Source organism: Asparagus officinalis, chromosome 2 (assembly GCF_001876935.1).
Source record: "Asparagus officinalis chromosome 2, Aspof.V1, whole genome shotgun sequence".
In the NCBI taxonomy this organism is placed as follows: domain Eukaryota; kingdom Viridiplantae; phylum Streptophyta; class Magnoliopsida; order Asparagales; family Asparagaceae; genus Asparagus; species Asparagus officinalis.
In genome coordinates, this window is record NC_033795.1 from 2791282 (window position 1) to 2806195 (window position 14914).

Here is a 14914-nt window from a genome sequence, read left to right on the forward strand (position 1 = left end):
GGTGATTTGGGTTTTTTATAGTTTGGGGATGGAGGGGTTGGGGGAATGGGAGTGGCGCGGATCGAGAGGCTCAGCCGTTGGATTGGGGTTTAAATGGATGGTTGAGATTTGTTGGGGGTTGTGATCCGTGCATTCTGGTTTGGACGAATGAGGTGCGAGAGTTTCGTTTAAAATAACTAGTGAAACCCCCTGTTATACATACGAAAGAACGAAAAAAGTGCTTTGTTTGTTGCGGAACAAGAAGGCTTCGGATCTTAATGCATGTATTTAATTTATCCAAAGCTACTAGAGCGGGATTCACTATTTTGGGAATATTTCTTGAAACAATAACAAAAAAAGCTCTGGTGGATCATTTTTCACAATATGTGGAGAGGGATAAGTAGTTGGACTCATTCACTTTAGGGATTATGGATGTTTGGAATCCATATTATGCAAGGAGACATTATTTTTGCTAATTCAAATTGAAGGTGATATTAAATCATCTATGCTCGACATATATGGGGACTCTCTATAGAAGAAGTATATGGAGTGAGGAGATCATGAGATTGTGTTATGTGTTGTACTATCAATTAATTATAAGTAATTAAAATAATAAATTTATTATTATAAGTAATTAACATCGTGGTACATGTTGATGTTAAGTGAAGTTGAATGGGGGTGAAGTTAAATAATTTAAAATAATAAATTTATTATTATAATTAATTAACATATTGATGCATGTTGATGTTAATTTATTATATATGTGGTTGAATGGGGGTGAAGTTGATGAGAGGCTGTTTCCTTCCTCGAATATCCGATTCGAAATTGAGTGGCTGAAGTCTGCACATATAGAAACTCGTGAGAGGACGGAGACTCCGACGGTTAAGTCAGTTGGTGAAGTTGAGTGGGGAAAGTGAAGAACTGTGAGAGTTCTTGTGTGGGTAATTGTTTGTAGATATTGCTAATGAAGTATAATTTTTTAGGAGCTTGAAGAAGCAAAAGTCAGAAGCCCTCTTTTGTTAGAATAGTATCTCTTATTTGTAATGGTGGTATAATGTGTAGAATCGTCATTGTGGCCCAGCACATGACGACAATGAAGAAACATGGGCTGGCGACTAAGTCAGCTCCTGCTTTACAGGCGTCGGCTGGTGATTGGATGAGAGATCACCTCAGGTTTAAATGTGAAACGATCTGAGGCATGACGATGCCGACGTGGTCCGATGAGTCATGAATGTTATCGGAACTAGAGGTATGATGGCGCCTTCCAAGCATTAAATGCAACGTCGACGTTGTGTCAGCGGGGAAGGCTCAAGGCTGAAGTCGTCCTCTAGCTTTACCGAGAAGTAACGTCTTTCAAGTCGTCATCGTGAGGCGTCGAATAGCAGGTTGAGTGGGCTCGTTGCGAGTTGTATTCGACAAGAGGGTCGATTAGTACCGCCTTTCGAGTTAACATAAAGGAATGTCGACTCGACGAGCCGGCTAAGTTGGAACCCTTGTTGGTCTTGGACCGCCAATTTGATTGGGGTATTGCGTGCACAAATACATATGTTACTTCGTGTACCCTCCGTTTAGAATCTTATTTGATTCAACAAAGTCCTAAGAGCAACCAGAGCGTCTAACGAAGACTCGTCCCGTCTATCTTGAAATCAAATTATCGGGTTAGAATGGCCGATTAATTGAGATGGATTAAGCTGTTTAATTGGCCCTAATTGACTTAACGTAAAAGCAACATCTACTTTTTTCTCAGAAACAAGTTTTAAAATGTCACTTAGTCATTAAAACTTTCTCAGATAAATCCCAAAAGGTCGCGGGTTTTCTGAAAGCAAAATCCAAAAAAATTGCGAAAGCTTACTTCTTAGTTGCTTTCTCAACATATCCTAAACCTTATGGAAATTTACCCTAAAATTAAATAGAAGTATCTAAAAACCTAAAAAAATAAATTAAAATCAAATAAAAATAACAAAACAAAGGGCAAATTAGTCCTCAAACACACTACCATTCTTTTTCCTTCTTCACGTTCCCGCTCCCGCCATCTCAGTGGCCAGACACCCCTTACTTCACTCGTCCGGGCTTATAACGCCCTCCCACCGGTGTCACCCCGCACCCGCACTCGGTAACGAACCCCTCGCTTTCGCGTTTCCAATGGCGGCCGGCCGGGCAACAAAGGCTGGCGACACTGCTGCCAAGAAGTCAGATGCTTTAGAAATATAATTACAGTTTGTTTAATGGCAATATTGTAATTTTATTGTTAGTGTTTGTTTGAATAAAGAGAAGTTTTTTAATGAGCGTTATGGAAATTTTGGCTGTGAATTGATTTTTCTTTAGTATGTTTTGCTTATTTTTTAAATAACTCAACCAAGCATCAAGAAAGAAGACCGTGAGAGTCATATTGAAACCTTCTAATCGGTGGTACAAGGTACAAGGCGAGGTTAGTGGATAAAAGGGTTTGCACGGAGAGGGTGTGGATTACAATGAGATTTTTTCTCCGGTGGTCAAACACACTTCTATTCGGGTGCTATTGAGTATTGTTGTTCATGGTGATCTTGAGCTGGAACAACTCGATGTAAAAACAATCTTCTTGCATTGAGACTTAGATGGAAAGATCTATACGCATCAAACTAAGGGCTACAAGGTTGAGGATAAGGAGCATCATGTATGTCGTTTGAGGAAGTCACTCTATAGGCTGAAACAATCTCCTCGACAGTGGTACAAGCGATTTGACTTCTTCATGCTGAAGCGTGAGTTTTCCCGAAGCGATTATGATTGTTGTGTTTATATTCAGAAGCTTCGTGGAGATGATTATATCTATCTCCTTTTGTAAGTGGATGACATGCTTATCGCTTCGAAGAGCATGGTGGAGATAGATAGACTAAAATCTTAACTTGGTAAAGAGTTCGATATGAAGGACATGGGCGTTGCTAGGAAAATACTGGGTATGAAGATTAGAAGAGAGCGGGCGAATAGACAATTGTTCTTGAGTCAGAAGGGATACACAGAGCGGGTGATCGTGAGGCTCATGATGCAAAATGTAAAGTCGATGGTGACTCCATTGGCTCCACGTTTTAGGCTTTCATGTAAACAATCCCCCACTACATCAGAAGATAAGGCACACATGGAGTGTGTTCCTTATGCTAGTGCAGTTAGCAGTTTGATATACGCCATGATGTGTACACGCCTAGATATTTCACAGGCGGTCAGTGTGTGTTAGCAAATTCATGGTGAATCCGGAAAAGGCACATTGGGAAGTAGTGAAGTGGGTCCTGAGGTACTTAAAGGGTATTGTTGATACGAGGTTGTGCTTTAGTGTAGATACATGTCAGATTGATGGCTTTGTTGACTCAGATTATGCGGACGATCTAGACAGACGACGATCTACTACTGGTTATGTGTTCAGAATACATGGTGTTCCAGTTAGTTGGCGATCGATGTTACAGGCTATAATGATACTTTCTACTACATAGGCTGAGTACATAGCCACAGCGGAGAGAGTGAAGGAAGCATTGTGGTTTTGGGGTCTTCTAGACAATTTGGAGATTGAGCAGGAGAACGTGAACTTGTGGTGCGGCAGTCAGAGTGTGATTCACTTGGCGAAGAATCAAGTTCATCATGCTCGTAACAAGCATATCGATGTCAGATATCATTTCGTGTGGGATATCATAGAGGAATGTGATATTTCTCTCATGAAGGTGCATACGAATGAGAATCCCGCAGACATGTTAACCAAGGTGGTCACGGGTAGCAAATTTAAGCATTGCTTGCTCTTGCTTCATACCAGCCTGTGTTGATCTACTCAAGAGGGCATGACCCTTTGGAGTGGTGATGGGGTAAGGTGGAGATAATAATTATATGGAGAACAAATCGTAAACTATGGTTAGCTTGATCCCGGTGGAGGGTACGTAGGCAGTCGCGGTAAAGTGGCGCAGCTGGTTTTGGCCTGGTTTGGTAATTTTGGATCTCTCTAGTGATGTTCGCGGTGTTTTTTTGGTGTTCGTCCAAAATTTGAGGTTTATAAAATGATGTACGGGGTGGAGAATTGTGAAGGACAGACATGTGCAGCGGGCCCAGGACCCACCCGAGATACATGTATAGCAATACATGTGCAACGTGTATTTGGGCCACACCCGAGTAGACAAAGATCTGATTCCTCTTCTGTAAATACCCCTTCTTCTAGGGTTTTCGACAATGAGTTAAGATATAGGGTTAGTAGGCTGCAGAGAAGAAAACAAGGGTTTTTGGCTGCTGGAAAAGAGAGTTCTTGAGGAGAGATCTTTGGAGCGATTTTATAAGAGAGAGGTTAATTTTTTGGGTAAAAATAAAATCTTCTTCTTTTAAGACGAGCTTGTGGATTGTTCAAGTCACCAGTGTTCTCCTTATAGTGGAATCTCCACTCCCCTTCCCCATGGACGTAGGCAAGTTTGCCGAACCACATAAATCTCGTGTCTTTACTGTTTTCTAGGTATTGGCTATTGCTTGTAGGTTTCCTCGACAAGTCAGTCCTTGAACTGATGAGAGGAAGTGTGTATATTTTATTTTGTTGAGATATTTCACTTTCTATCATTGTTTCCTTTGTGAAACGGGAATATAGAGGTTGACTTGAGCTTTTGTGACAACAAAAGCAAGAGCTTTCTCTCCGGTTATATCGCTTCCGCGGCGTAATTGCTTCCGCGGCGTGAGGGCGTGACTCTGCGACCAACAGTTTTGTTCACCAAAAAGAGTGTTTTTGTGTTGTAAACATTTTATAACAATAAGGTTGTGGAATGTAAATAACGATTATAAGTATATATGTATAGTTTGTTTTGAGCTACTATCTTCAGCAGGCTGATGTATATGTTTTGAGTTAAGCTACGTGGTATAAAGTATCTGACTTTACTCATGCACAGGACTTGTCTTATACGTGGGTCGCTGCTGTCTCGTAACCCGTATTTATGAATTTTTACTATAGTTTTCGGGGTGTGGCAGAAAGCTACTAAACTCAATACCAGATATTCGAAGAAGTGAGCGACCCCTAATCTATCCCATCCCTATATATTGATTGTTTGGTTACCCATCATCAACAGAAACATACGAAAGATAGATACATATGAAAAATAGGCATATTATATAAAATCTTGGAAGATTTATCAGAAATAAAAAGTGATATCAACAAGAATGTACGAATACTCTGAAAAAGGGGGATTTCACCATAAACAACTGAAAAATGTTGGTCAGATGGTTAAAAGGTATCCCGTGGCCTTGTTAGAAGGAAAAATTATAAGGAAATGCTATCAAAATATTTTAAAATCTTTAAAGATTTCATGTCATCTCTGTAAATTATAGGGATTTTCTATAATTTTCTTGAAATATACAAAAAAAACATAAATAACCTAATTCCATCTCAGATGCCAGCGGGTCCAACCCAATAGCAAGGAGATGTGCGTTTACAGAGTAAGCCCCAATTACAAGTAAATGTTTGTATCTCGGTTCCACGGTCAAAAGATAATTGCATAAATGCTAAATACTAGAATGATTTTTTGAGAGAACAAATGTAGTAATCCTATCGAACTAGTTTCATAAGAGCAGGGGTGTAAAGCTCTATTGCGCTCTTATTGGGGGACGATCCATAGCGCCATAGCGGGCTAGTCCCGTTTTCAAATCCCCCAACAGGTGGAAAAAAAAACCCTCGGGCCAGCGCTAGATACAAAACACGAGCGGGGTTTAGTCCCATCTATAATAACATGTGGCGATAGCTCGTGGGAAATCAAAAAAATACCGAACTAGTTTCGTAAAAGACCAAATGAACAATGATTTTGTGATAAATGGAATGCAATAATCTTAGAACTATTTTTGTGAAAGATGAAACTTACCAATAGTTAATTCTAACCTAGCTCCCACGGTTATGAGTTCAATCTTTGGTGCTGGGTTAAAAAAAATCTTTATGCCTTGAAATATACGAAATACAAAAGGTTGAGGAATTTAGGGGTCGTTTGGTTGGTTTCCTAAAAACCAAGAAAAGGAAATCGGTAAAAGGAAACCAATAAAATAATATTTTTATCAATTTCCATCCCTAAAACTCACCCACAACATCCAATAAAATAATATTTTTATCCTTTAACTCATCTCATTTCATCTCATTTTTTACATTTAAAAATAAACCAAACACAATAAATGTGTCACATCATCCAACTCATCACATCTCATCTTATCTTATTTTTAAAAATCACACACATCATCCAATAATATTATGACAACTCAACTCATCTCATTAAGGGCGCGTTTGGAACACTTATTTTTGGGTGTTTTTTGGGTGAAAGCCTCACAAAGTGTCAGGCTTTCACCCTAAAACGCCTTTAAAAGAGGCGTTTTAGGGTGAAAACCTGACACTTTGTTAGGCTTTCACCCCAAAAACACAAAAAAAGTTTATGTCCAAACGCGCTCTAAACATTCCTTTCCATCTATTCCCTAAAAAAAAATAAGAAATTGTTTTCCTTAAGTATGTGTCACATCATCCAATAATATACCTCCAACTCATCTCATCTCATCTAATTTCCTATTTTAAAAAATGAACCAAACACAAATAACCTCAAAATATCATCCAATAATATACATCCAATTTATTTCCTTATTTTTTTAACCAACCAAACAACCTCAAAACAATTTTTTTTTTAAAAATCACTCACATCATCCAATAATAAGGATGACAACTCATCTCATCTTCTATTCTACAGTTTTCTTCTTTTTTAAGCCAACCAAACCACCTCAAAACAATTATTATAGGAAATAGATTTCCTATTCTTTGATTTCCTATTTTTTTTTCCCGAAACAAACAGCCCCTTAACAACAAATTTACATGGAATAGATAAATTATGAGCTCTGCTACAGGGACCCAAAATATGAGACCAATATGAGGGACAAGTGAGGTGTCCCCCCTTATATTGAATAATGAGTTGGCTATCATTAATGATGGCCAACTCATTATCCAATAGGAGAAGGACACCTCACTCGTTCCTTCTATTGGTACTATATTTTGGGTCCTTGGGGAATTTTTCATAAATTATTACGGTAGTACTTTTTAAGCGAGAGGCACGTGTGCGGTGACCGCCGTAATATCTTAACGACCGATCACCTCCCGCCGTATATATACTCCCCTCTCTCATTTTATCTCCGTTAATAGAAACTCCGATATCGGAGCCCTAGATTTTCTCTCCCAAAAATTATCTAATTTCTCTCTCGCTCGCCGATTCCCACTCCGATCGCCGCTCCCAAAATGGTGAGGAATTGTCTCGACTTTTGACCTCTAGACATTTTCTCGCTGAAATTAGGGTTCTCGACGATGTTTTTGTTATTTTGGTGATTTTTTTTTGTCTGGATCCTAAGATTCTGACGCCAGATCTATCATCTTCTTGTCTCTGAGATCAGTTGATTGAGCTAAAATTTTTACGATCCTGATCTATTTTTAGTAGCTGATCGGTTGAATGCTGAGATCGCGTAATTACTCGAAGAGTTTGATTTAACCGCTGCTGAGATGGCATCAATTCAGACAAATTTTGAACGGTCGTGATGGATTAGTTTTTCAATTACTGGAATTTGTTGGATTAGATGGTTTTTGTTTTTCATTTGCCAAGTTAAGGTTTTTAATTCCGATAAATTTTCATTTCTATGCTGTTGTGCAAGTTCTTGTTAAATTCTCGGTTTTTATTTATTAATTCTAAACCCGTGTAGTGTGCTTCTTAATTTGTGGCTTCAGGTGTAGATCACGCTGTAGAACAGGACGTAAGCAGTTGTTTTGATCGCTTCATTTTCCATTTTGGCTTAGCTTTAGATTGTTGTAGTCATGGATCTAGGCCCAGTTGTATTCAGTTGTGCGCATATTCTAATCGCGGTTGTGATAATTATCTCATTTAGCTGCTTGTCCTTTTATTTTTAAAGGCCAACGCAGCGTCGGGGATGGCTGTGAATGATGAGTGCAAGCTGACGTTCTTGGAACTGAAGGCTAAGAGGACATACCGCTTCATAGTTTTCAAGATCGACGAGAAGTTGAAGCAAGTGATTGTCGAGAAGGTCGGTGAACCCATTTCAAGCTATGAGGATTTCAGCGCTGCCCTTCCCGCTGATGAGTGCAGATATGCTATCTACGACTTTGATTTTGTGACTGAAGAGAACTGCCAGAAAAGCAAGATATTTTTCATTGCATGGTAACTTTTTTATTGCACGATGCATACATGTATGTATGCCGTATTTAATTGTTCAGTTGCAAATTGAACAATATGCTACTCTTTTGAAGGTCACCTGATATCGCAAGAGTGAGAAGCAAGATGCTTTACGCCAGCTCGAAGGACAGGTTTAAGAGAGAGTTGGATGGCATCCAGGTGGAATTGCAGGCGACTGATCCAACTGAGATGGGCCTTGATGTCATTAGGGGCCGTGCCAATTAAGTATGTAATTTCATTGGATATGTTGTCTCTGCACTCTGGTTGCTTTAGTGAATTGTTTATAGTCTCTTGGGATGCATAATCTACTAAATACCCTATCTGCTTGTTGTTTATTTTATTACAGTATAACTCTATTTGTCCTCAAAACATGCTGGTTCTGGTTTTTGCCATTATTTGATTTATGTTTTGATTTGTTATGTTTTTGAAAAGCGTTATGACTACACATTGATTTGTAACAATTTATGGGCTTAGCATGTTAGGCATTTCATTATTTGTTTCACATTGGAATGGCTGATTTACCTTTCTGGTGTATATTTTGAATTGTAATTGATAGAGCTGTGATCCTTGAAGTGTTTTTTGCTGCAAAATAGTCACTGTGCTATTTATCACTATTCTACAGCTCACAATTGTTATGGAGAGAAATATGTTTTTTTTCTTCTTTATTTCTCTCTTTTCCTTATAGTTGCATTTCGCTACATTTTCTTACGGTAATTGTAGTGCTTCAGGCGTAATGTATCTTCTTTGCTCTATTTGAAATCTTTATCTTGTTATTAGAGTCTGTCCTTTTCTCTCATTTGAATTGACACGTTTTCATGCTAGAGATTTAGGAGGAACTTAAGGAGACAATGAATTGTTATTTTATGAGGGTTGATACCAGAAATGCATGAGAGATTCTGAGGGAAGTTATAGGTGGATCTTGAAGTGGACATTTGTGGGACGGGATAATCTTAGGGTCGAGGCCTTCTTTGGGGAAGGTATCTGAGAGAAATTTTATCCTTCATCCATTAAGAAAGGCCTGGGAGTAGCAACCTTTAGATTTATAATTTTTTCACTTGAGGTTTCTGGTCTCACTTGAGGTATCCAATGGTACAATGAGGATGTTGACTAGATTTCTTTTATCCTCAAACGATAGATGCAGACTGTATCTATGTATAGGTATTTCAATAATAGAAATTACGAGGCAATTTGTAAGTGAAGAATCCACTAATTTTCAGACAAGAAGAAACTAATGATAATGATTTACATTTTTTGTTCTCGAGTTGCAAAGTCTGCAAGTTTGTTCTTTGGGTTTGTCCGGGCACTTGTATGATAGATATACTATTTTTATTTAGTAAAACAATAATTATTGGAATTCAGCCGGTATCTGATCTTCCACCTCACATTAGCCACACATTAGTTATCTTTGTCTTCTATTATGAAGGTGCACGAATACTGTTAGTGCTGGTCATATAGTTGGTCTGGTCCTTTTTTTTGGGTATAAACTCTGAAGATCACCTTTTATCTTTGCTTCTTTTTGATCCCCTTTTTGTCGGTGGTTTCTGCTTCTTCACACAGGATTGTAGGTGAGTAATATATCATTTTTTTGCACTATTGGTGAGCATTTTGTTTGACATATTCTAGTACTGTCATTGACTTCTTATTTTTGTTTATTTCCATGTTTTTTGTATCTATCTGTTTACATTATTCTTCAGTTTTTTTGGAATGTATTTCTTCCTTTCCTGTCAAAATCAGAGAATAGCATGGTTGTTAACACGTCGATGGCATATTTGGAGTTTCTTTAGGCTGGAGAGAGGGAATATTATCATATCAATAAGCCTCGGGGATATAGATGCCTTGTTGACATACCATTACAATTTTAAATGGAGAAATTAGTAATAATCTTCTCAATATATTAATAAAGAAATTGGTGTATGTGTGCATGTGCGCACACATAGAGACACATATCTATACACATACATACACAAACATAGATATATATACACTCACAACTACACGTGCGTATGCGTGCATCCTTATCTATGCACAAGCTATAACATGTGTATTCTAACTATGAATAATTTGTGATCATATCTTTATGATAAATGGTTTAGTGCTAAATATTAAACTATTTGATTATTATAAGCTATTGTCTATTTGTCCTCTTAAATGCTTGCCTTACAAAGTCTTTTTTGAAGAGAAGCTTACCTTACTAAGTCAATTTAATTGAAGTTTTATGTAATTACAGTCTTCTTACGGATTCATTAAGAAACGTTGGATTTTAGTTTCTAAATACAAACGTTTTTTGTGATAATGTTTACGATTATTAACTCTGTGCCAGGTACTCGTATCGCTAAAATTTCAATACTGTGCAGTATGTCTCTGATGATTTTAAAGATGACTAAAATTTCAATACTGTGCAGTACTTCTCTGATGATTTTAAAGATTATGATATTTTTCTATATTAAATACATCTAATGGTAGTTGGCATGCATCCCGTAATAGTTGATGGTAGTTTTGTAACATTTCCTTATTTATGTAATTGAATTAAGTTGACTCTTCTGTTGTTAAATGAGCCTACTCATTCTTTTTATTTGAGATTTTGAACGCGTCAAGGAGTATGTGATTGGGTTATCCTCAAGATTGAGAATTGTGCGAGCTTCTTTTTGCTGGTTGAAAAATTCACAAGCTTGTTGGTATTATGTGATTTTGGTGGGCTTAAGATTTTATCTTGAGTGTGCGCGCGCGCGTGCGCATGTATATATATATGAAGTTGTGAAGATTATTTATTGGAAGAGAAATAACTGTGTGTGCCCGAGTGCCATGTGAAGTGATTGTGTACTTTTAAGTTTCAAGTATTATAGATTATTCATGTTTATGGCGAAGTGACTTGTCTTTTTTATGATACTTGGTGATGCTGAGAAATGTAGAAATTGAATTTTGCTCGTCCTTGATCGCTGAATGCAAGCTCGGGATTGCGAGAACTTATCTTTCTGAAGGCCTAGTGTTTAATTCTATGTATAACTTGAATCTGCCTTTGTTTGCTTTTTAGCGATAAAGATGGGTATTTTGTATCTGTTTTCATTTTCGTTTTTGTTTTTGGAAGGTATGAGAAGTTGCATGTTGGATGTTGTTAGAAGTAGAACGCAAAGTTCAAAATTCAGTGTTTTTATTTGATAAAATGGATTCGGGTATCAGTTGGATATTGGTTGTATTTCATAAAGTTTGAGCAAGGAATGAGTTATGGGCTAATCTACTTCAATTTATAGCTTTTATTGCAGATTGTACTAGCAGGGTATATTTACTTATCATTTGCTTTCTGTTTTATTATAACACCCCCACCCAAAAAACACAAAACTTTTAATTTTTATTGGAAAACCCTCTATAACTTTGAGATTTCATCAGAAAACCCTTAAATTAGGGCGGTTTTCTGATAAAATCTCAAAGTTAAAGAGGGTTTTTGATAACCCCTAAGGCCTAAGCTTTAGGAGGGTTTCTGATATTTTGAAAGTTAAAAGGGGGTATTTTCTAATAATCACCCAATCTAAAGGGGGTTTAATGACGTCTAGCCTATTTTCGGCAAACTTCAAGCTTTGATCATCAGGCGATTGCCACGGGAGTTAAAACTCACAAGGAGGGGGCAAAAAAAAATTAGTTTTGTTACGGGACGAAGAATGCATGTATGCTACGGAAACAGAAGACGCAAGATACGCCCACCTCAAAACGAAAACAAATTACAAAATGACGCTGTTAACATTGCGAAGGTTAGTTCGCATAGCTCATGCTCAGCACTAGCCAAAGATACGTCATAATAAAATCACATCGCGAGCGTTTTCATTCTTGTTCGGATAGAAGAATAACAAGCTCGTTTAACCTCACACAACGACCAACTCGACTCCCTCCTCGTTCCGTTCAAAAACCCAACTGAAGGTCATCATCGCGGTCTTCGCCGACGTCCTTCGATAATCTGCGTTCGCGCTCAATTCGTCTTCCAAATCTTACCGCGGTGACTAAAGGATTGCTCGGCCTCTTACATCATTCCTCATCGGTACCCCTTTTTCCGGCCACCTACTGTTCAAACCACGGCCAACAGTAGCCAAAGCATCTTCGAATTTCCGAATCTTAAGGAACCCCCTCACCATCGCAATCTCGCTCTCCCTAAACTTCCCCTTCTCCATCACCAAATCAAACACCTTGGCGATAACGTCCTCCATCGCCAAAGCCCACAAACCCTCAGCCAGCATCGAGAACGAGGAAAACTCTGGCAAAAACCCCCTCTCTATCATCTCCTCCATAAACTCAACAGCCTCTCCGATGGGCCCACCTCCTCGGCAAATCCCACGAAAAACTATCTTGTATGTGATCGCGTCAGGAGCTTCGCCTTTCTCCTCCATCTCTCTGAAGAGCCTTATCGCTTCTCTTGTTTTCCTTTGCTTAAATAGAGCTTGAATCACAGGGTTATATGCTTTTGGCCCTGGAATCATTCCTTTCATTTGGATGCTCCTTAATAGTTTACAAGCAACTTGAGTCCTTCCTCCTTTGCATAGTCCACTGATTAGGGTTCCGTAAGTGATCATATCAGGCTGGCAACCATTTGTAGTCATTGTTTGAACTATATCTGCTGCTTTCTTAATATTCCCTTCTTTGCAATAGTAAGTGAGCAAAGAATTGTACGTGAGCTTATCGGGTTTCAATCCTTCTGCAATCATCTGGTCCATGAGCTCTTTAGCCTCATCAACTCTCTTTCTCTTGCATAAACCATCGATAAGCGTGTTATAAGTCACCAAATTCCTCGAAACACCTTGAACTTCCATTTGATCGAAGATTTCCTCAGCTTCCTCGATTCTCATGTTCTTACATAGCCCATCTATGAGGGTGTTGTAAGTTACTACACTTCGTGCACATCCATTTGCCTCCATTTCCTTCAGTAACCCTAGCGCCTTTTCTAGCTTCCCACCAAAGCAGAGGTGATCGATCAATATGTTGTACGTGAACTCATCGGGTGGGCAACCATTTTTTTTCATCTCATCAAACAACTCAAGTGCAATCTCATGATCTCCGGCCTTGCACAAACCACTAATTAGGGAATTGAATGTATATACATCAGGAAGAAGGCCTTTGAGAGTGAGGCCACGAGCAAGCTCCATTGCCTCCTCAAACCTATTTTCAGAACACATTGTACTTATAAGTGTATTGTAAGTCACCATATTCGGCAAACAATTTCTCTCCGCCATTTGGTTCAAAATCTCCATGGCTTCCTCAATTTTACCACGTTTACACAATCCCGATATCAAGGTGTTATAAGTAATAACATCGAGATCATATCCTTCGCGAATCATCACATCTAAGATCTCCAGAGCATGATCAATATACCCAGATCGACATAATCCATTGACAAGGGTATTGAAAGTAAACTTATCAGGACTGAATCCTTTCTCAGCTTCTTCTTGAATCAAACCAAGAGCTTCTTCAACTCTTCCTTGTCTGCAGAAACCATGGACTAAAACATTAACGGTTACATTCGATGGTAAACATCCAGCCTCAAGCATTCTCTTTTTCATTTTAAGTGCAGACTCGATGTTCCCTTCTTCAATATACCCTTGCATTATGGTAGTGAATGTGATCTCATCGGGCGTAATACCACTGAGTTCCATTTCTTCCAACATCGAAACTGCGGGTTTTAGCTGATGGGCTTTGCACAGAGCCTTGATCAGTATGTTGAAAGTAGAAACATCAGGTTCAATTCCTCTCTCAGTCATTGAGGCGTACACTGATTCAACTAGTTTTATCTTGCTTTCCTCAACCAGAACGTTCAGCAAAAAGTTGTATATGTGGGTCTCAGGTCCAACCCCGAACTCTTGCATCAAAGACATAACAACATCTACAGCTTCGTCGTATAACTGAAACTTTGAAAAGGTTTCAATGAGAACTTGGAAAATACCATCGTCAATCTTAGACCGAGAGAGCTTCACTTCTTGAAGGAGACCCTTCATTCGGTCGAAAGCTCCAGCCTTTCCGAGCTGACGCAGGATTTCTTCGACGACCAACGAATCGGGCTCGAAGCTGGGTTGCTTCGAAGCCCAATCGAAGAGCTCGAGAGCGGAGTTTGGGTCTTTTTGGCGGCGGAGAGCGAGGAGGAGGTCTTTTGGGGTGAAATTTCGTGGGATTTTGTGGGTGAGGCTGGGGTTGGAGGCTGTGGATGAAAAGGGTACGAAAGATGAAGCTTTTTGAGGTGGAGATTGGAATTGGGTGGTAGTCTTTTGAGAGGGGAAGAGAGAATGGGGTCCTAGGGAGGAGACGAGGGCCATTGGAGCAATAGCTCGAGCAGGTGGGGTGCACAAAGAGAAGTTTTTTGGAGTTCCGGCAAAAGAAGCAAGTGGATGGGGTGAGTGGTTTTTTTTTTTAGGATGGGTTTATTGCTCTGGTGCTAATTTGAATGATGTTAATGGCGGAATGAGTGAAAATTCGAGAAGAAGAGGGAGGAGATGAAGAGGCAGGGGAGTTCTGAGACTTGGTTCTTAATGGATAAGGGAAAATCATGGCAAGGCCCTTCGTATTCTTTAAATAGTGGGAAGGCCCTCCTCCATATTCTTTCTGGGTGAAGTTGCGAACGATATAGATTACACATAGCCCCCTCGCGTACGTCAGTTGTACTCGATTCCCTCAAATCAATTCCTCGATTCAAGGGGATAGGGGCGTTACATGCAAATTAGTTTCCAAAATTACCATCCGACGGTACTATGAGGTAGTTAAGGGGGGTTAACTACAAC

The 14914-nt window shown here is 39.1% G+C and overlaps 2 protein-coding genes across 2 annotated transcripts; one reads left to right on the plus strand and one right to left on the minus strand.

Moving 5' to 3' along the window:
- On the plus strand, positions 7081-8584 carry LOC109829910 (actin-depolymerizing factor 7). Its single transcript, XM_020397000.1, has 3 exons — positions 7081-7225; positions 7885-8150; positions 8240-8584. Exons 1-3 carry the CDS (start codon positions 7223-7225, stop codon positions 8388-8390), a joined length of 420 nt encoding a protein of 139 aa, XP_020252589.1. The 5' UTR covers positions 7081-7222; the 3' UTR covers positions 8391-8584.
- LOC109829911 (pentatricopeptide repeat-containing protein At3g53700, chloroplastic) lies at positions 11835-14656 on the minus strand. Its single transcript, XM_020397001.1, has one exon. The coding sequence runs from the start codon at positions 14450-14452 to the stop codon at positions 12155-12157; it is 2298 nt and encodes a 765-aa protein (XP_020252590.1). The 5' UTR covers positions 14453-14656; the 3' UTR covers positions 11835-12154.